This window comes from Akebia trifoliata, chromosome 2, assembly GCF_017979445.1.
Source record: "Akebia trifoliata isolate Shusen 1 chromosome 2, ASM1797944v1, whole genome shotgun sequence".
Classification (NCBI taxonomy): domain Eukaryota; kingdom Viridiplantae; phylum Streptophyta; class Magnoliopsida; order Ranunculales; family Lardizabalaceae; genus Akebia; species Akebia trifoliata.
In genome coordinates this window covers 1,415,054-1,437,636 of record NC_141376.1, presented here as the reverse complement: position 1 = coordinate 1,437,636, position 22,583 = coordinate 1,415,054, and the positions used below count along the sequence as shown (strand labels likewise).

General features: G+C 36.5%; 3 protein-coding genes across 3 annotated transcripts; 1 reads left to right on the top strand and 2 right to left on the bottom strand.

The window, feature by feature from the left end:
- Window positions 1-8,571: 8,571 nt before the first annotated feature.
- On the top strand, window positions 8,572-10,263 carry CAO (chloroplast signal recognition particle component (CAO)). The gene has a single exon (XM_086420076.1). The coding sequence runs from the start codon at window positions 8,891-8,893 to the stop codon at window positions 10,112-10,114; it is 1,224 nt and encodes a 407-aa protein (XP_086276202.1). The 5' UTR covers window positions 8,572-8,890; the 3' UTR covers window positions 10,115-10,263.
- A 1,648-nt stretch (window positions 10,264-11,911) lies between these two features.
- On the bottom strand, window positions 11,912-16,603 carry LOC147408625 (uncharacterized). Its single transcript, XM_086420088.1, has 2 exons — window positions 16,108-16,603; window positions 11,912-12,150 (listed from the first exon to the last, which is right to left on the bottom strand). Exon 1 carries the CDS (start codon window positions 16,450-16,452, stop codon window positions 16,120-16,122), a length of 333 nt encoding a protein of 110 aa, XP_086276214.1. The 5' UTR covers window positions 16,453-16,603; the 3' UTR covers window positions 11,912-12,150; window positions 16,108-16,119.
- Window positions 16,604-16,813: 210 nt separating this feature from the next.
- On the bottom strand, window positions 16,814-22,369 carry LOC147408624 (neutral ceramidase 2-like). The gene is made up of 9 exons (XM_086420067.1): window positions 21,353-22,369; window positions 21,060-21,268; window positions 20,659-20,958; window positions 20,326-20,581; window positions 19,985-20,240; window positions 19,595-19,720; window positions 19,071-19,134; window positions 18,816-18,985; window positions 16,814-17,912 (listed from the first exon to the last, which is right to left on the bottom strand). The coding sequence occupies exons 1-9, from the start codon at window positions 21,679-21,681 to the stop codon at window positions 17,358-17,360; spliced, it is 2,265 nt and encodes a 754-aa protein (XP_086276193.1). The 5' UTR covers window positions 21,682-22,369; the 3' UTR covers window positions 16,814-17,357.
- Between the last annotated feature and the right edge of the window lie 214 nt (window positions 22,370-22,583).

Genomic DNA, 22,583 nt, shown 5'->3' with positions numbered 1-22,583 from the left:
ACTTTTTTTTCAAAAAAGATGGAGAAACACTAAATAGTTTTCATTATTAAGAGTTTACACTCTTTAAAATTCAAATTTAAAATTAGCACTGTTGACGTCTGATTCAGCAATGATGAAGATAGGATGAATATTCAAACCTATATGCTAGAAATTGTAGGCCAAAAGTCAGATCCATCACAAATCACCGAAAAGTGATGTTGTAACTAGTTACCAGAAACTCGACAAAGATCACATGGCCGGTATTGGGCATAATACTTGGGCCCAACTATCATATGGAGCCCAATCAGCCCATCCTTCTAACAAATAAGTAGGAACAAGAGCGCCTTCGCCACTTGGTTTACAACCCTTAGTTACCTACCTCGAACATTCCTTAAAAGCATAAACAAATAAATAAAAAAGACTTCGAAGCATAGACCTCTTCACAATTTTGAAGGAAGCCCTCCTCTTTGGAGGTATCTCAAATATGAGTCTTGTTAAGAGCACACGGTAAATTGCAATAAATATATTTTAGAAATTGGATTTTATATAAAAAAAAAAAAAAAAAAATTATGCCCTTAAAAAATATCATTGGATCCAAATTGCAAAGTGTATATATTACACTTTAACGTCGTTAACAAAATCCCCCAAATATTAATGAAAAAGTAAAGATGTGAAATAAATACAAAAAACATATGTCAAGTTGCGAAGAGGGTTCTTTCGAAATTTTGAAGCAGACTACCTGTTTTTAAATCGGACTCGTGGCAGTACTATGGAAAGCAAGCGAAGTCCAAAATTGTGATATTTTTACCCCTATTAAGTAGTCTTGGGAGTTTCAAATTTGATTGCCATATTTATTACAAGATAGCCAATCACCCAACCATAATAAATTCGTCGTCCATTCCGTCCCATTTTTTTTTTCTGACAATCAACATGCAAGAAACAGAAAATAATGGTTGAAAGAAAAGTCAATGTATTGGGTGGCAAAAAATTATAAAAGTTGATTTTTTTTTTAAGAGAAATTTTATATGTGCGATGGATGCAGTGATGCGTATCCCACGCGTTTGTCCTTATGGTTCACCAAATATTTTAGTTTGAATCTGCCACCTTGGAATGGATTTAAGACGGATGGCTTGATTAATGAAAAGCTAACGTTGACCGAATTGGTGTAAAATACAAGGAAGAAAGTGATGAGGTTGGACAGGTAACAATCCCATGCGTTGTAAGCCAGTCTGGAGCAGTGTTTTTCCACCCGGACAAGCTGGAGTTGCTTGTGCCCCCAAATAATCCATAGTAAGGGGGGAATGAACGTGCAATACGCGGTTAAGTATTAGAATTTAGAGTTATTTGACTAATAGCTTTCCAAGTAAAAAGGATTTATTTATTTTCACGTGAGGAATGATTTTAAATATAAAATTAAGGTTTAGATCCGTTGACTCACTAAAAAAACAACTCAGATATAATGCAAAATCCGACAATGGGATCTAACTTGGGAATATGTGACATCTCCTTGGGATTCTTATTTTACACTTGGATATCATGATTTTTCAAATTCACCTTAATCCTTGAAAAAAAAATTTGCTCACAGATTTTTATTATTTTTATTACAAGGCTTCCGGAGCCATAAGCTCAACTAGCAGGACAGAGGCAACTAGTCTTTTAGAGAATCATCTCTCGCCTAAATCCCCCGTACATGTAATATTTCATAAATCACACATAACAAATAAGCAGGAGTAAATCCTTGGGTGCCCACGAGGGTGTTTGAACTAAAGATCTCTCCCATTTTGGAGGGATGTTTTAGCCGCCGCTCAACGTTTGTTGATTTTGCTCATAAAGCTCACAAAAATCTAGGATCCAACAATCACACAAACTCACGTGTATTGAATGCCATCCCTATTTTGCAAAACTATCATTGTTAGTTACAAAACCGTCCTTGCTATACTTGACGTGGCACACACTCTATAGAGTCTACAAGCAAAAATCACTCTTAATACTTGTAGAAAACCCTTGATTTTTCTATTTAAAATCCCATCATCTTTTCATTTTTATTAATTTTTTTAAATCATATTTTGTTCTTGAGATTTATAGGTTGAAGTAGATGGTATTCTATTCCATGATCACACCTCCATGTAGGATCCAAACATGATCCCGATATGGCACACAAAATTTTAGAAACTTCAAAATTATTATTATTAAAAATATTTAAAAAAAATGGTAATTTTTCATCATTGTGTTTGAATTTTAAATCTCTGGGAGTTTGATGACCCCTCCATTTTCAAAACTTTGATCAACCCTTTTTTCTAGATATTATCTATGCCAAGAACTTTAGAGGATTAAGGTGTTATTTGGCTAACATGTCATTCCATGTGGGAGTAATTGAGCAACAGCTCCTAAGAAAAAAAAAATTATTTTATTTTTACAGATTTACAAGTTGAATGTCGAATATGAAGGTTTTTTTAAGTCATTTTCTAGTAGTCTGTTAGGGAGGAACAATGTCAAGAGGGCTTGAAAACGTGAGGGTTACTTCGAAATGCAGAAAGGTACGTAGTACACTCCCTAAATATTTTACAAAAGATAGGCCCAGCCCCAAGCCCGTTGTACAATCGGGTCTTGGGATTTGACATTGTAAAGAGCCCCACGAAAAGCCTAGACCATAATAATAATAATAATAATAATTATTATCATTATTATTATTATTATGCTTAATGAATGATGGGGGTTCAGGTAGGTTACACTAGCAAGGACGAGGCAACTGACCTCTTAGAACACTATATTTCGCACAAATCCCCTGGGTACATGCAATACCCCCACAAGCCACACATACCTGGACAATTATTGTTTAAGTCTGAACTAGGCTGATTTACATCCCTAATCTCATCCCTTAAAATTATTATAGAATATTTTTCATATTATCCTTAAAATTTGATTATATATATAATTAATTAATTATTACTAACTAAGGTCAATAAAGGAATAAAACAGTTTTACATAAAGCTGTAAATTACCACGGTACCTGTAGATATAGAATATTCACTCAAGAAAATTCAAACAATTAGGGTTCGAGAGTTGCCACCATTCATGATTTTTTTTTTTTTTTTTGGGTGTAGATGGTCACCCAAAATAGATTTTATTTGAAAAATATTTTTTTAGAAGAAAGTGATTCTAATAGTTAAACCACAGAGATTTGGGTAAGGGGATTCAGTTAAAGAGTATGGAAGGTGTCAGACACTTCACTCTTCCCATTGAAATGAGGGTTACCTAAGAACTTTACTATTTTAAAAGATTTTGAAAACTCGAAATAGTGATTAAACTTGAAACAAAATGTGGGTTCTATGTAAGAACCATGTTAATTTTAAAAACAAGTCTTAGGTTGATCCCATTGGTATGGGAACCATTGAAAGATGCATAGAAAAGTTTCTGGATACAAGTGCAAAATATGACATGCTTGAACCTAAATTCATGTAAATTTCAACAATTTGTATTTTCGACACAAATAGATATCATTGTAAAAATCCAATTAAACTAACTCCAAATAGAGAGATTTTTTTACTCAGATGAACTAGATATCAATGTGATCCTATATAAAAAGAACCAACCCATTTGAAGTCCCCCTGTTTGAGAGTTATTACCTCTGAAAGTTGTTGTCCCCAACTTTCCATCGACATAGACACAAGCCTCTTTTCATATTATAATTTTTAAACTACTCCATATATTGTTTTGCCCTTTATTGGGTAAGAAATTACTTCAATATGGTTCTTCTCTAATTTAAAGAGAGGCTACTATTGCCACACCAACTTTTACCAATGCCATACCAATTATGTGCAATTCTTTAGTGACTTACTAGGAAGTAGTGTGGCATTAGTAAAAGTTGGTGTGGCAATAACACTTCTCAATTTAAATCATCTTGAAAGGTTTTCTCAAGATGGAGAACCATTTGTCCCAAGTTAGCTTGCTGTCTCAAGTTTATCAACTATTTTTAGAAACATAATCTCATTAAAGTGAGAGATGCGCTATGTAATGGAAATGAAATGGGAGATAGTCTCATAAAAGAATCTCATCTTATCTTATTTCCTTATGGATGCAAATTTTCCACATAATGGATTTTTTATCTTTATAAGGGCAAAAGTGCCTACTTCTAAAAAGAGATCCCTAATATGCTCATCTTGCCTTTAATACATGAATTTTATGAAAAAAATTAGGTTCTAGATCTAGAGTCCTCCTCCATCCTCTTTTGGTTCTATTACTCAGAGGTCATCCTCAAGCAAGGCTTGATCGATTAATATGAGTGAAGTTTTTTTTTTTTTTTTTTTTTTTGGGGGGGGGGGGGGGTGGTTTGCACAAAACAAAAAAAAAAAAAAAAAAAAAAAGGAGGATTAGCAGGAGAAATCCTTAGGAAAATATGCCTAGAGTACATTACACTTTACCTTTGTTGCCTTTCTTTTTTTTATTAAATTTGAGAGAGGTTCAGAGCCCAAGAGGGTGAGAGGCTTCTAAGTTAAAAATAAAAATAAATGAGAGGAATAGAAAAAGAAAGCCCTAACAAAATATGCCTATAAAATATTATACTTTACTTTTGTTGTCTTTTTTTATTTTTATATATATATATTTATTAAGAGACTTGAGAAAGATTAAGGGCTCAAGAGGGTGAGAGAATGAGATGTGATTTTTCCAGGGTTTCTTGGCTATTAAATTGCCCCCCCCCCCCCCCCCCCCCCCCCAAGCCTTGAGACTTCTATTTATAGGGGAGACTTCTAATTATAGGCCCTCAATAAGGCCTTGGATAAAAAAGTTCCACACAATACAAGTTGCACTTAATTTCTATCATACCAAGAGTGTGACTCAAAAATACTCTCTTACAATGAGGTCTTGATGGTAATTTATCACTCTATGTCTTTTGTCAATCAAGATAATTGAAAGATAGGATGGTCAATGTCCATCAAGATCTTTCTACAAATTCTTTTAAGGTTTAAAAGTCTAATTGATAAATTCTCAAATTATCGCAGGAATTTTTTTTTTTTTTTTTCCATTAAAAAGCAAGTCTTTATTGAAGAAATTTCTAAGATGATAGGGGTAAAAGTGTAAAATCCTAACCTAAATGCATAGTTGGCTTTGACAATTAAAAATAAAGAGCAATGTTAGAGTAGTAAGAACACCTTTGATTGCTTTAATTTGTTGGTGAACAACAAATGTAAAACAGTCAAGTGCAAAGTATAAACCAAGCTCAAACTTTGGAAGACAAAATGTCTAATGGGGACCATAAAATCTGGAGAAAATATCTTTGGTCGGATATAGTGTGTTGGATTTTTGGTCCGATACAGTGAATTGGATTTAAAGTAGATTTTTGTTGGGCCTTAGTCCACTATTTTTAAGTACCTTGATCTAAACTTTCTCCAAGGTTTGGCATAATTTAGGGTGTCTACAATACCAAAAAATAGCAACTCATTAAGTTGTTTAAAGTCAATCCTTAGTGACCAGAGCGTGGAGAGGGGGCACTGGCGGGAATGGGATCATGGGAGCATCGAGTTCAAAACATCTTAGGGTATGAGGACCTCCGGAGTGTTATATAAATAATATACTCAAATATCTATTTTATTTTTGTATGTTTCATTTCCTTATTTATTCCATCACCATTTACTCTCTATAGAAAAAAAAAAAAAATGTCTCTTCTGTAATTTAAAATTGACAAATTTTAGAAAATAAAAATATTTACTCAATAAATTTCATATTGAAAAATAAATCATTGGTCCACTATTATCCATAGGGTGTGGATATTTTCATTCGCTCTAAGTCTATGGATTGGTTGTATTTTGTGTATTACTCTTATGACTTGATTGATATTATTATTTATTAGTAATTCAATAATCAATATGATAAAAAAGAGAGAGATTCCTTGCTTCTGGTGGATCCCATTCCTTGTGCCTCATTGCTTCTATTGCCCACTTGGGTTCGGATGAAGGGATTGTGACATGAGATGGGATGGATCGATAGCTTCCACGAGTTCTTCAAGGCTATATGCTTTAATAATTGAAGTTTCTTCAACTTTAAAGGCTTTAGTAATTTTTTTTCATCGTTACACTATTGTTGTGTTCAAATTGCAATACTCACCAATATTTCATCACAATGGTTGTTTTTGAGGTCGTACATGAAAAATAATTACTGAATTATTAATAATAATAAAAAGTACCTAATATGATGAATATAATGGAAATCTGTACGAATAGTGGATTTCCAACATTTTGGGAACAGGTTCCCCCATTTTGCGGGAGTGAGATTATAGAAAGATTGGGTCATTAAGAGTCTAACAATGACGATAATATGACTTGGATTAAAAAACGCACTTCACCAACTAATTATCGACCAATAAGTTCTGTTACATGCTTTGGTCCCGGCTCATGTGTTAGGACCAAAAGCTACTTAACGTAATTATGTGAACAAATGAAAGAATAATGATTTATTGATGCCCCCCCTCTGACGTACACCCCCTATTACACCCCCATCACAGAACCATAGATCATTTGCCTCCGATAAACACAAAATCATAAATCTTTTTCTTTTATACCCCGAAGCAAATGACCTATGGTTCTGTGATGGGGGGGTAGGGGGCGTCAGATTATCATGACTTTAAATGAAAAGTGAGATTCCCTTTGCTCTCGAGAGAAGATGAAGTTTCTTTGAGACTTTCATCCGTGCTTAAAAACAAATTTTTGTGAGCTGCTTTTCTTCTTGTTCTACCACAATTGGATCTCCTACGTCTTGATTGGAAGGTACTTTGTGGTGAGATTTTATTTATGTTGGAGCTAAGAAAGAAACAACCTTTATACTTCTCTCATTTGATGTAATACCTTAAATTTTGATTAAGAATTTGCGAAGAAAATTATTATATTATCTATGAGTTGCTTTTTATAATTTTTCTTGTGAACTCTTACACTAGGCATAATTTTTGGCAATCTTGTTTATACTCTTTTAATTCTAATTAGTATTGAAATCACTTCCACAACGGATTAATTCAACACTCACTACATCAAAATCCTGGTATTTATGACCTGACTTCCCCCCTAACTATTCCTCTAAAATAAATATCAAAGTGACGTATGTTAATGCAAGATATATCTATATTTCTTTATCTCCAAGATAGAGGTGGATCTACTTCAATTGTTGGTGATCATGGTTTTAAAACTCATTTTGACGTCTCATCTCGTCCACGAACAAGATTGAGTCATCTTGGACAAGTTTTCTGATACATTTGAGTCGTCTTGCTCAACAATGAGAAAATGAACTATGATTTTAAATCTCATTCGATACATTCGACTTGTTTATCCATCTAGTTGTTGAATGATACCGAGACGTATCAGACGAGCGACGAGTCATCTCAATCTCGGACTAAATTTAAAAACATGTTGGTGACATAATCATTATGTACTGCTAACACTTAATTGGTGGTTTTTTTGATTGTTCAACCAAAACCCCTTCATTTGGCCTACTTTATGTATTTGATTTGCTCCATAGTTTTAACCCTTATTAGCAATTCGAAATATGGCAAACATTTGATTCGTGAAAAATTTATGTTCTATTTGATTGTGGATTGCAAAAATTTGATCTAAAATTTAGTAAATAAAAAATATACGATAAATGCTTAATACATGTATCATCTTTTACATTAAAAAAATTTGATCATATAATAGTGATGGTGATGATGAAATTAGTGATATTAATGATCGTGGATGTCGATTTTGTGATAAATCAACATTGATCATGATTTCGATATTTAATTCACAAAATAATAAAAAGAGCATAAATAAAATAGAGAAGACAAATTTTTTTACGTGGTTCGATAAATGTGCCTACGTCTACGAACTCAGAGAGCCGTTTCACTATAGATCTCAGATTTACATAACCTCCTCTCCCCCTCTCCCTCTTTCCTCCTCTCCTTTTACAATAGCCTCCATGTTTTTAAATAGAGAAACTCTAATTAATTACAATTGACCACCTTACCTCTTATCCAAATTAACAATTACATAAAAGGAGAATAATCCTTTTAAACTTAGAATCTTCCCTAATAAGATATAACTCTATTTAAATGATGTCACGTGTCTATCTCGAGATACGCATTACTAGTATGAATAAACGATCTGGATAGGAGACAATTTTAGCCCTCCATGATGATAATGCTAATAAGATGATGGTGATAATAAGGATATTGAGGTTGTTGTTCCATTGATTTTTAAAAGAAGACCAAAGTCAAAAAATAAAAAAATTAAGGTATAATCTCAAATAAATGTAGAGAGCCATGTTATTATTATTTTAAAAAAATAAAAGAGATATATATCATGTAAAAGAGTAGATTCCTCCAAAATTTTGAAGCATGATCGCCTCAAATTGACTTATGTTAAATATCACAACTTATAAATTTACATTTTGCAATATAGAGTAAGTTATAGTAGCAATTTTTCACTTAAATTTTATAAAAATTCATATAACTTGTAGTAAACGTATTTTATTCTTTTCAAACTTAAAATCCGTGAATGAATCCAAATCATTCAATAATTCGGAGAATAATACTTTCATTGAAAGAAAGAAAGAAAAAATAAAAAATCCGTCAAATTTTCAAGAATTAAACGGCAGATTGCTAACAAGGGTTTTAATCTCAACCATTCATCAGTGGCGTCCAATCAGCCATCTAAGCGCGAAATTCATTGAGCACACCGTCCTTCCTGTTAAACACACACACACCATTTTTACAAGTAAATGACGAAAAAGCCCATGTTATGTAGTGAAATGGCAGAGACACGAGGATGGGGTTTCTTATCCTCAATCCGGCTGTCGGATTTCTCGCATGCCCAATTACCTGCAACGCCCACTTCAACAGTTCAACCATCCTCACCAGTCAACCAAACAGTAGCACTTATCCACAATCATGGAAGCTCTATTCGTAAACCCATCTCTCTCCCGTCTTAAACTCTCCTCCAAGTCTATCATCCCCTCTTCTCAACCCACCAAAACTCCAACCTTTTTTTCTCTTCATCTTCGTTCTTTCTCTCGATTCAAATTCACAGTTTTCGCCGTTGAAAATCAACAACAATCTCAAGGAACCTCATTCTTCGTTGATCAAGAAGAACTCATCGATGAAGATGAACAACAAGAATCGCCCCAAGAAAGCGAAGAAGAAGAATACTACGGTGAAGTAAACAGAATCATCGGAAACAGAGCCATAGAAGGGTCCAGTGGAATGGAGTACCTGATCGAATGGAAAGACGGTCACACCCCATCATGGGTCCCATCCTCCAACATCGCCAAAGACGTGGTTGCAGAGTACGAGACCCCTTGGTGGATCGCAGTCAAGAAAGCAGATGAAACAGCTCTCCATAAACTAATCAACCTCAACAACAACAACAACAACGAAGACGAAGTTCAAATAGGCGGTCGTGACGTGGACGCAGTAGACGAAGATGGGCGTACGGCACTCCTCTTCGTCGCGGCTCTAGGATCTGAACCATGTGTCCGCCTGTTAGTATGCGCTGGTGCGAATCTTAACCACAGAGACAGCAGTGGCGGTCTCACAGCCCTCCACATGGCAGCTGGATACGTTAAGCCAGGTGTAGTAAAGTTGTTGATAGAGCTTGGTGCGGATCCCGAGGTAGAGGATGATAGAGGACGTACGCCGTTGGATCTGGCGAGGGAGGTTCTGAAGGCGACTCCAAAGGGGAACCCAATGCAGTTCGCGAGGAGATTAGGTCTTGAGAGTGAGATTAGGGTTTTGGAGGAGGCGATCTTCGAGTATGCAGAGGTGGAGGAGATATTGGAGAAGAGAGGGAAAGAAGATAAGGTGGAATACTTGGTGAGATGGAAGGATGGTGAAGCGAACGAGTGGGTGAGAGGTGGATTGATTGGGGAAGACCTAGTGAGAGATTTCGAGGCAGGGCTAGAATACGCAGTGGCGGAAGGAGTGTTGGGGAGGAGGGAAATTGGGGAGGATGGGAGCAAGAGAGAGTATCTGGTGAAATGGACGGATATTGATGACGCCACGTGGGAGCCTGAGGAGAACGTTGATCCCGAGTTGATCAAAGAGTTTGAGAAGAGAGAAGCAGATGAAGATGTGGGGCCTCCTTTACAGTTTACTACTGATGCAGTTGGGCCATGAACATATTCTTGGTTGGTTCACTTTTCTAATTGTGTTGTGTTGTAGATCGATGGATAATGTGGGGGGCCATGTGAGACATAGCTCAAATGTCATCAGTATCAGAGTCTCTTAAGAGAGACTGGTTTAAAAAATGTCCAACAGTTTTCATATCTTGATTAAAATTCTTTAGTATTATCTTATAGGAAAATGCTGGAATGACACAAAGGAGACGTAAAGGTGACAAAAAAAAAAATAAAAAGAATAATAATAATAATAATGATGTCGTGGTGCGTACATACCCGTAGATACTTTTTTACTTGTATCCCGAGGAAATAATCTACGATAATGGTAATGTGCACAACACCACGTGTTTTTTTTCACCTTTGTGCCTCCCCAGCACGACTCTATCTTATAAGATGATGAATGTTAGTGATAACCTCATAAGATAGATTCGTTTTATCGTTTGTTAGGCTCTTAGTTCCTTATGATGCTCTGTGGTCTTGTTTGTTTCCTAAAGAAAAATTGGAAGAAACTTTGGGGGTCACTAACGATACAATTTCAAACGAAATCCAATACATTTTTTCCATTGACTCTATGAAAAAACATACAATCCAAAAATTTCCTGGATAATAAAATAGACAAAATAAGTAAGTATAAGAACGGGAAAAAAAAACACCCTGACGTACCACAATTTTTACAAGGAAAATCTTTCAATTAGAATGTGTAATCCAAAATTTTCATTATACAAATGATTGGTTAAATTATCCCCTAGTAAAAGCATTATTAGACAATAACAGATATCAATATATACAGAACTCTTGCAGAACACAAAACCAATCGAATGAGAGAGATTGGACAAAACCAAACAATAGAACTCACACATCTCTCTCTCTCTCTCTCTTCTCCTTGAATATCTTGAATGCAATGGTATCCCATACTAATGTGTTCAGATCTAGAATTCTCAGATTCTTCCCCAAGTGATTAGCGGAAAAAAAAAAAAGAAAAAAGATTCTTCCTCAAGTGAATGGAACTTTACCTGTTGCGGTAATAGCATACAAGCCTTGTTCAAAACTAAGTCCAAAGATTCTCTTCTTCCACAACATCACCTTACAAATTTGTGTGGTAGCAATATATATGCACTATATAGACAAGGCCATGGCTTGGATTGCCATAGTACTCCAATATGGGCTTCTTAAAATGGGTATCTCCTATCATGTTGCATTTATAGAATGCTATTACATGGGCTTTCAATTTTCAGAGCATAAAAACATCTTCAACGCTCCTTGAGATACTTGAGAATCCACGGAGTTGCTACACAATGTGTTTTGCTAGGATTGGCAAGATATTTGCTACCACCACGTTGCATCTGCAATGTTTGGCCTTGTACATATCATTACATGTATCAAACTTCCTACAGCTGATGCCTGTAAAACGTCTTCATCTCTTAGCCTATCTCCTTCAAAGGGCTTCGCTTGGAAATAAAGTCAAAATGACCCAAAAATGGAGAACTGACTAGTCTTGTTTGGTCCACGTTAAACATTTCAAGTACTTTATCAATGTATTTTTCTTGCGACAGCCACAAAATTTCCATCATGAGATATCTTATTCCCTAAAATTTGTTGTCGACCCTACAAGTCTTTCATGGCAAAGGACTTGCTCAACTCTTGCTTTCTTTTTTTTTTTTTCCTTTTTTTTGTACATTAATAGCAGGAAAAAAACAGCAAACAAAATGGAGAGGTCAAGCTAACTTCCCCGAAAAAGGATAAACGCAAGAAACAAAAAGGAAACATGATAATAAAATTTATGAATAGGTACATACATAATATGGTGTTGTTCAGTTATACCTATGATCCACCATGAATGAATCAAACTTCTTGTATCATTGTTTCGGAGAATATTCCAACCCATATAGACTTTTCCTTAGGTTGTGAATCATGCACTCCTCACATTTAGCTTGAAATCCTTTTGACTGCTCCATATAGATAGCCTTCTCCAAATCACTTCTTTGTATCAAGTTATTTAATGCTTGCAACCAAATGCAATACAACATGGATCAACTGCTCCATATAGATAGCTTTCTCACATCATCTCTTCGCATTGAATTATTTAATTTCTAAGTTAATGGTAGCAACCAAATGCAATAACACATGTATCAATTGTTGAGGTCCCCCTCATGTGGAGCTGAATATGCAATTTTTTGACTTTAAAGACAAAGAACCTACGATGAAAACAAGGAACCTGTACAAAGAAGCTACAATTTTGAACTTTGAGAAAATATCTACAATTTTTTGTTTTCTTTTGATAATTGAAATAGCTGCAATTATTGAATTCAAGGATAAATGGGACAAAATTTTGGGATTTGAGGATCACATAATCAGACTTAAGATAAAAACCACAAAAGTAATCAAACTCTATGAACCAAAGCTTGAATGAGATATATCAACTTCAATGAATGTTTTATATATACATGTTATTCATTATTTGCTTTTATTTTCATATCTCATGGTATGCAAGAGTAGCTCTAGAAATTGTTTGGGTCTCTCTTAGGGTGTGGATATGCTTTTGTCAGTTGGTTCTATCCATGTGCATATACTAAATCTGTTGTACTCACTATAATCCACCTCATTCAATAAGTTGTGTTACCCACAAGTTGTGCATATTTTTCTCTATGCCTAATATTCTCCATTTGTTTTTAAGAATTAGGGAAGAGTTGTAATCCATTGTATAAATAGTGGAAATCCTGGAAAATGGTATATGGCTTTTCCCCTTCAATTGAAAGGTTGTAAAAATTGTGGTGTGTTCTTGTTCTTTTGCTCTTTTTTTTTTCATATGTTATGTTATCTTGCATATTTTATTTTGTTGCACCTCAGTTTTGTCAAAAGCTGCACCTAACCCCATGGTTTGGCTAGAAATATCAAATTGTTCTTACATATGTTATCATTAAAAGGCTTATTTGATATTTCGAGCCAAGAACTTCACATAAATATTTCGGTATATGCGTTCGTCCAATTTAAGTAAGTTGAGCAAACAACAGTCATACCATACATCTTTGAGGTTGTGTAGCAATGTCATACACATGGTGCTCTACATAAGTAACCTATTCATATTTTTGTTTCCTTCTTCGTGCCTATGCCTTGTTATGGTGCAAAATGCGAAGCAAGATACATGTGGAGTTAGCCTCTTCACACTTAGCATTAATGTGACACTCATGCTAATCCTCTCTATATAGCAAGCTCCCTTGAACTTATCAATGCCCTTACCCACTCACTAAAAGAACATTAAAAAAAAGCATGTAATCATCTTATGAGCTTTTGTTCACTCCTAGAGCTTGGTTACAAATGAGGGACCTCCCTTTCTTTTTTTTTGATAAGTATAATATATTGCAAAGAGGAGAACCGAGTACAAGGAGGCCGAGAAAGCCTCAAAAGAACAACAAGGAAAGAATAAACAAAAACACTAATTACATAACGAGTCCCATCTAAAAATAAAACCATCAAAAGAAGTCCCTGCGAACTCTATGTTTTGCTTAGACCATAGGTATAATAAACCCAAGATCTCTAAAAAACCTGCATGAGAGCTTCTGATCTTGTTGTTAAACACCCTGTTATTTCTTTCAATCCAAATCCCCCAAGCAATAGCCGAAGGAAGCATATTCCACAGGTAACGTTTTCTGGTGTGGAAGACTTTACTGGTCCATTCATCCAACAAGGAAGAAAACTTACGAGGAAGAACCCAATTAATACGAAATAAACCAAGGAAATATGACCAAATTTGATAGGAAAATGAACAATGAATTAAAATATGGTCAACCGATTCCCCTTCCAACAAGCAAAGGGGGCAACAGTTGGGAGTGATCCAACCCCGAACAATTAAGTTATCCATCGTAAGAATTCTACCAAGGGAAGCCAACCAAACAAAGAAGGAGATTTTTGAGGGCACTGACCTTGACCAAATAATAGAACCTGGGATGGCCCGCTCAACAAGAGGAGTGAGCTGGTTATAGAATGACCTTACGGAGAATCTCGAATCCTTCGCTTTAGTCCATTCCCACCTATCCTGATCGCTTTCATTGAGGTGACAAGTATGCAGGAGATCAAGGAAAGATGTAACCTCAGTTAGCTCCCAATCATTAAAATTTCTCCTGAACCCCAAATCCCAAGTAGGACCGGACTCGTTGCGAACCAAACACTGCTGAATTGAATGGTTCTTCTTAATAGAACAAGTGTATAAGGATGGGAATTGAGTCGCCAAAGACAAAGAGCCGCACCAATTATCTTCCCAAAATCTGATTCTGTCCCCCATGCCTGCTTTGAATCTAATCCCTTGCTCAAAATCCTTGCTAACTTTCAAAATCCCTTTCCAAACACTACACCCATACGAGACTTTAGACTCGCCGCTGTACCAACCTAGACTCCTGTCCCCATATTTAGCTTTAATCACCTTCCTCCACAAACTACCCTTCTCCTCACCAAACCTCCAAAGCCACTTACCTAGAAGCGCTTTGTTGGTTAATCTAAGACCCCTAATGCCCAAACCCCCGTTCTTCTTGGGCATGCAAATCGTCTTCCATCTAACCAAATGATACTTCTTCTTACCATTCTTATCATAAGGACTTGAAGAGGAGAAATGGATGACCTGGATTGAAAGGTACGTCAATGATCTAACAACCTCTCCAAAAGACTCCATAAATCTATACTCACTTTAGAACCTTCCTAGAAGTTCTTTAGAGGAGGTTTTTTCTCTGAGGATTTTTTGTTCAACCGGGATTCTCTATGTAATGCATGAATCTTTTGTAGTTTTGCCATCTGTTTCTCTTTTTTGTTTGTAGGGTGGTTGTCTCAGCCTCCTCTTTTGTTTCTTTTAATAAAAAAATTTTCCTATATAAAAAAGCATTCTTTAGATCTATTCTAGACCCTCCTATTATATACAATATGAGACTCTATATAATAACTATGGTACAACAGAATAATTCTCTAGACTCTTCCAGAGAAGACTACAAGTTCCAATGCTTTATTTGCTCTTATAGTTGATTCGAACTTTTCAAAAAAATTAATGGATGGTACTGGTACGAACTTGAAATTGAATTGCATTCTACCCACTCTTTCTTGGGGGTAACTTTAGTTGCACACAACAATGTTGTAGTACCTTCAAACTCTTTTAGATGTTTCCAACTTATCCAAAAAATTGATGGGAGGAATCTCAGGTTGTATCGCATTCTAATTTATAGATCCAATGAAGTAACACACACCTGTGGTTAGCTGAGCAACGTTGTGTGAGCACAGACACGAGGAATGGTATCTGCAAACTCACCTTTTAAAGAGGTGCAAGTGTTAAGTTGCAAACCTTTCCTTTTTTGACTGTCGGTGACTGTTTGGTCTCAAAAGGTGTGTGTTTGAGACATGAGTCGACACTTGTGTATCTATTTGAACTCCAATTCTAGATTCCAGAAAATATATATCTAGAGAAAAAATTGTTATATTCTCTTTCTACTCTACTCTATTTCATTATGTGATCTTTCTATTATACATTTTAATAGTTCTTGTTCTTCTATCGAGAGTTGAAGATCCTTTGTATAATGTCTCGTTGGCTGCAACTTTGAGACTTGCTTTCTCAAAGGTAAAGATTGTTCAATCATTCTATAGATAGGACTCTATTTCCTACTTAGAGAACACATTTCTGCTACAGTTTGTTTATTTATTTATTTAATTTCACTGAAACCTAATTGTCACCAATACCAAAGCATTGCAGAATAGCTAAAATAACACAGAATCTCTAATTGTCACCAAGAAACCACTATATAGAATTATAAATCTTGATTTAAATCAAACATAACAAATTATGCCAAATAGCACAGAATCTCTAATTCTACTATCTCCAGAGCAGAGCAATTCCAGTGACAATTCATTCGTCCGTGAATTAAATCAACACAAAATCTCCACACACAAAAATTCCTGAAAGAATTTGATAAACGTTAAGGAGTAGGGATTGATGAGTGTAAGGAGCGATTCACTCACTCAGATGACAGATCATTGTTCGTCGCTACTACCGAAGAGGAGACGAAGCCTGGAAGCTAATAAACCGGTGGGATCGAGAGATGCTTCATCGAGGAGGCTACGCTTGATGTGATTCATCCTCTCAGTGAGAGACTCGTGTTCGTCTCTGAGAGAAGAGGTGTCTTCGAGGAGGTCGTTGATGCGGTACTTCTGCCCTAGAGATCTCACGCTGAGAAGAAGGATTCCAGTCATGGCGAATAGCTGGATGAAGCTGTCCTTCCTCTTAATCGCGTTTTTAATAAACCCTAACCGCTTATTAGGGTTTTCGAAACCAGAGTCGGAGCTTGAAGAAGACGCAGATGACATGGATGAAGGCTGAACTACAACAGATGCTCAAGCTCAACTCCAAATGAATCGCGTACTCGCGTCTGTGTCTCACAAAATATTCTTAAAAACTTAAATCGGGCTCTACAATCTACGGTCTCTATGTGAAGGATTTCGGGAAGAGAAATTCTATTGGCAGACCAACTTTTATTTACAACACACCTGACCTGCATAAATGATTTAACTGTGTCCCTCGACAAATAGGTGCCTTCGAATCCTACTAAATAGAGAACACTAGGCTCTCTTGCTCCCATTAATAAAAGAATGGATTGGCACCCATCCCATTCTTAATTGATTTTGTTAATTTAAGTACCCACCGAATTTTGTTATTAAAAGGTTAAAGATGCTAGGTACGCTTCCAACCCTAAATGGTTTCAATGGAGATTGAACGATACATGCATTGATGATCATATTCATGTTGTGGCTTGTGGAGCTTGATAGTATTGGTCAACAAGAAGGTAAACATTTTTTTCAAGAGTATTTTCATAATTTCATTAATATTATGTAAAGTCCTAGTTACGGTTTTATAGGATATTTATATTTCTCGTTTTTGGTGAAAGGTTGTAATTTATATCTATGAGTGTTCTCTTCATAGTGGAATTGGTGTGATCTGTGTACATGCCTCAATCTATAGGGAATCTCGTAAAATTTGTGTTTCTATGTGATTACATTTTGTCTTGTGTTTATTTTTTGATACGTTTTCTTAATTCTTCTCTTAACAGTTCAAATATAAGATTCATGTTTAAATGTATGCATGAGACAAATTCTTACAAGAAGATCATCATATCACAACCATTTAATCTATTTTAGTTCAAATTACACTGGTTGGAACTTCCTTTTGGCTGAACATGCCTGATAAAAGTCTACATAGTCAGCCAAATAACCATCTACGACACAACAAATGCACTCGATGTACCAGTGAAGTACTTGATAGGGGAAATGATTGACTCCTTATATGAACCAAAGTGCCTTAGACGGTAAACACCAGAAATGGCTTCCATTGGTACTTCCCATTCAATTGTTCCAAAACCATAAAAGCTACTGTTATCCATTCCCCATTTGAAGTATAAGCAGAAATCATCGTCATCGTAAGATGGGATCCATCGCTCCCCTTGAAGCCTCTCTACAGCTGCGAAGGTGCCTTCAGTTAGTAGGTCGTTTCGAGGGTGCCCACTCCAGAATGTGGCACTTACCCTCTCTAGCTTTGTGAAGGAGCCTCTTTTAGGGACAATTATGTCTTGATTTATGTCACCAAACTTCTTGTCGGATGGAATTAAGTCGCGTAAAGACTTTAATAGTAGACTGATTTGAACCGATGAAAGATCCGGTGGTGATGGGCCTTTGCTACCTGGTTTTTCCCCTTTAGCCATGGCTGTTGCTAGTTTATTGAATTCTTGAATGTATGCTGATAATGTATGTGGACCATATAGTGTGGAAGCCGCCTGTACATCGCGTTGCAATCTAGTCATTTGAGTCTAGTGATTCATTGATCACCAAGGGAGCTATTGTACACTTACTATAGGAGCGATTCCAATCAACTCAAATTTTTGAAGTAAATTTTTATTTAATTTCTTAAGTTTTTTCGTAAGGGTAAATTTATCTTTTTACAATTAATATATTCATAATAAACTTGTTTTAAGTTTTTATTTTTTTATGAGGAATTTTCAGTTTTTGAGAGAGAATAAAATTGTAATTCTGATTTTCAAAAATATAGTGAAAGGATCTCATCATCATCCTTGACCATAGGCAATCTTGTTGAAATGCACTTGGATTCTATCGTATCCGTTCTATTTTGATTGTTATAACTGATTCTTGCACACAATTTTCTAACAAAGATTATAAACTCTTAACAGTTTAGGAATCACTCTCATCTCAGCGTAGCCATACTACTGCTACCTTTATTTTTTTTTTTTTTTTTATAACGGGGGTGTCCAGACTTACGTCCAACTAAGGGCTGTAACCATGGCATATGGGACCATCCCCCGGGAACGTGCAATGTCCGAACATCACACGCACCAGGTAAGTGCAGTAACACCCTAATGGGTGGCCCTGAGGAAATATTGCTCATATTGGGTATCGAACACACAGCCTACGGACTCTCACCGCTTATTGGATTCAAAATTGCCATTGAGCCACCCCCTCAGGGTTCACTACTGAGTGCCTAAATCTTGTTATATTTATTGTATACTCTTCTATACTGCCTTTGTGATTTTATTTAGGTTAGGATGTTCACTGGGTTAATAAGTGTAGACCTTCAATATCTAACTAGTAGAAACGTTAAAAACTGAAATCATATGTGAATGCATGGATGTGTGTGTGTGTGGGCGCGTGTAAATCATGTGTACCTCGTATCTCTGTTGCTTGTATTCTTCGAAGGTGGCAACATATTGGGAGTAAGTGTTTGTTAGACCAGCAATTACGACATGCGTGTCATCATTGAATTCTCCATTTCCATTTCTTATCAGTGTCTCCTTCACTGCCTCCCTCAGTCGTCGACCCGCCATTGTTGTGAACTCTGTGAAGCTCAAGGAGTTAATAATACTATCAATTATTATTGCTATTTCTTTCTGTGTTTCATGCTAAATTATAAGAAAACTAACCTCCTGGTACTGAGAGTATAACCAGTTTCCCCAACCTCAGTATTTGAATCGGAAGGATTGCAGGCTGTATTTCCAACAAAATAAAATTATAATTAAAATTGAAACCATTCTTGAGCTAGCAAATTGGAAAATTGGTAAATCAGATCCATTTTTGGTGTGAAGGACCACCAGTGAGTGAACCAAACAATAAAGTAATTAGTGGATCAAATTATGAGGTCATTGTTGAGTTTAGTCCCACATGGGACACCCATTGCCTTGTCTATCTCTATTCATTGTCAATTGATTTGAGTAAATTTATCATGGCATCAGATTGGATGTTTCTCTCCTCCACGTCACCCACTCATTCATATCTCCACGTGCTTTGGCCCAGTCCAGCCCACACGAGTGGGGGTGTGTTGAGCTTAGTCCCACATCAGACACATTGCCTTGTTTCTCTCCTTATGAGCTGTACCTATATGTATAAAAACTAGCAGCAGATGATATTTGAATTGGTTCAATAAAATTACTAATTCATAACTTCTTACCGCCCATTGATAAGGTTCAAACATCTCCCCAGTGTCAAGCAAAACGTTCTTAGGCTTTTGGCAGTCCACCTGATATTGGCTTGGCTCTTTCAACATATTCCTTACAATTTTCCAAAAGTCATTTATCTGCAAAGCCGATCATAATAAGTACACAAGTTAACGTTTGCAGCCCAAATCAATTTTATTTGCCATTTGACCCACAATATAAGGCTTTGAGTCCACAATGGGTCATTCTTTTTCCTGTTATTTGATAGGGGCCATAATTTTATCAAGCCCATTAACACTTGGAACCAGACTCAATACATTTTGCATAGGCAAAAATATGGAAATATGGGCTGTAAGGCTTATTGTGCCTCAGTGTAGATTACATTATATAAGTTCATTATTCACCTTAGTGTCACCTTGTTGAAACCCAAATGCACCAGGCCCATCTGTAGTGCCCGCAGCGAAACCTGGACCAAGTGCTGCAGGACATGTTTTCACTATCTTGCCGTCCAATTCCACATCGAGATTTGTGAAATTCAGATAGACATGGCGATAATCAATTTTCCCAACTAATTTTTCTGTAGCAGCGGTAAAGAGATCAACAGCCTTTTTAAATTGTCTCTCCCCTATTATCTTTGTGCTTAGTATCTCATCTGGGTACCTAATCACACAAAATCATTAACTCATGGGATGTAGTGGGCCTAGGCCCAAGCCTAACTAGAAATGAAATGGAGAAGAATCAGTACCCAGGTCCACGGCCCACACAAAGCTGATCATTGCCATTGCATGTTGAGTGATTGAAATCACAGGGTGATCCACTATCTATGCAAAATGCGCCCAAGACATTTGGGCTCACATCTCCAACGTTTGATTGGCAAAACGCCCCTACAAATTGGGACCCATCATTCTTCCTCACCTTGAAAGCTTTGCTACTTGTTTTATCACATGGTTGCCCTCCACTGGCTTTGTTTCTCTCTGCTTTTACAATCAATGTGCTCTCATCTGTTCCATAAGAAGTATAGTTAGTAAGAGCAAATCTTGCTAACTTCAACAAGGTTGATTTACAAATAGATACATACTTGATAGATTGGTTGAATTGGGTGTTGTAGCTGAGTTGGTTGAGCTTATATACCAATCCTCAAAGAACCTAGCAGCGGCGCCTTTGTTATCTCCACTGATGAGCTTGTTGTTTTTGCTCATAGACGTTCCATGCGTGGCAAACCAACTAAAAGCTCCTAAGCTTTTCCCATTGTCTCCATCCACAAATTTCAAAAGAGTCATTTGTGTGTCAATGTTGTTAGGATATCGAGATCTCTCCTCCGTCGGATTGAATAAATAAGCACTTGGACTCCTGTTTATCCCAGCGTTCTCAACCTCGCCTAAAAAACAAGACCGATCATATAACGTGAAATAGTAATTTACACAAGGCCCATGGATTAATTTGATTTTTATTAATATGGACTCACCCACACACACTCACCCGTGTTGATGAAAATAGAACCTGGCCTAAGGTTATTGTGAGCCAGGACGATGGCCTGTTCTATGGCGGTAACAATGGCATCGAAAGATTGTTCGACGAAGCCAAGGGAAGTTACAGAGTAAACAACATATTGTAAGTATCCCCCCGGTCCAGCATGGGTATGGGTACCGCTGATTGCTAAGTTATCTTCATTGTACACATTTCCATACCTACACAAAGGAAAATGTTTGGATACTACAAATATGAAATACTTCTATATGTACTATTAGATAATGTTTGAAGGCTTCAATTACCTCGATCTAAGTTTCTCCAAGACCTTAATTGTGACCAATTGGGAAGCCATGCCGGCATCAAGATTAACGAAAGCAAACCTTGCACCTTGGGATGAGCTCTCGGCAACGATGAAAGCTCTTGCCCTTAGCCGGAAGTGGATACCAGCTGTGTTCTGATCCATGCTGGCATAACCCATCATGTTCACGTCGGCTGCAGGGCCCGTCATGTCGTAGCTACCCACTCCAATCAAGTATTGGCCATTAGCCGCTTTAATTGAGCTACAAATTATGCCTAATTTGATTAGGAGTAAAAGGAAGGTTGGGTATGGATTCCATTTTGTTCTCGGCATTACTTTGGCTTTTTTTTTTTTTTTTTTAACAATCTTTGAATAACCGTAGGGTATTTGTGGATCAATGAATTGGATAAAGGGTTAAATATAGTTTTTGATGGTGTGGTTCTTAGTTTGGAGTGATGATGTTGGTTGGTTTGAGTTGGCACATAAGCATCTCTTCTTGGGTTACTCCGCCGTGGGTTGGTAGTTTGTGTTATATTATGTCAGGATTTGTCTACTAGAGGTATGATTTGGCCAAGATAGCCGAATACCCACCCAGTGATCTGAGTTCCTATAGTAAGACTTGCGGACTAAAAGCTGGATTCGACCAAAAGTCAAAAGTCAATTGAATTGAATTAGGATCCCGTAGTACGCGGGAGTTGAGTAGCTCCATGTTTCCTTTAATAGTTCATTAAGCGACAAATAAATATTTAGCTCAACCAGATTTATAAGGCTAATCACGGACTTTATAAAGTAAAACAGATCCATTAATTGCAGCTCCCAAGCTAATGGAGAAAAATGCTTGAAGCCAATATCTAAAAATCATCAATCAGGGTGATTTATTGAATGTGTAGGTAGAAGAAGTTGGGACCATGTTTCGATATAGGTTCTTGTTGCCAATGTGGTCCATGTTGGCCAACATGGCACGGCTGAGATGGAATTAAATTGATTCTAATAGAACTGCATTTATCTTTGAGCAGTAGGGTCTAGTCATCTCTTCCCATTTAGGTGTCAATTTAACAGTCCAATAAATTATTGGTGGGAGGATGAGAGTCAAGAATAATGCTCAAGTCTCCTCAAGATTAGAAAGCACGAATAATGCTCAAGTCTCCTCAAGATTGTCTCATATTGCACGTCATAACGTGAAAGGGCACAGGAAGCGTACCTCAAAAAGCATCTAAGGTTTCTGTACATTTTCA

What these genes read in the sequence shown, in the direction of transcription:
- CAO (XM_086420076.1), top strand. Translation starts at nt 8,891, where the DNA reads ATGGAAGCTCTATTCGTAAACCCATCTCTCTCCCGTCTTAAACTCTCC.
- LOC147408624 (XM_086420067.1), bottom strand. Translation starts at nt 21,681, where the DNA reads ATGCCGAGAACAAAATGGAATCCATACCCAACCTTCCTTTTACTCCTA. An exon ending in TTCTATTTTCATCAACACGG is followed by an intron (nt 20,959 to 21,059) that starts GTGAGTGTGTGT and finishes CTTGTTTTTTAG; the next exon opens with GCGAGGTTGAGAACGCTGGG. An exon ending in TGTGTGGGCCGTGGACCTGG is followed by an intron (nt 20,241 to 20,325) that starts GTACTGATTCTT and finishes TTGTGTGATTAG; the next exon opens with GTACCCAGATGAGATACTAA.
- LOC147408625 (XM_086420088.1), bottom strand. Translation starts at nt 16,452, where the DNA reads ATGTCATCTGCGTCTTCTTCAAGCTCCGACTCTGGTTTCGAAAACCCT.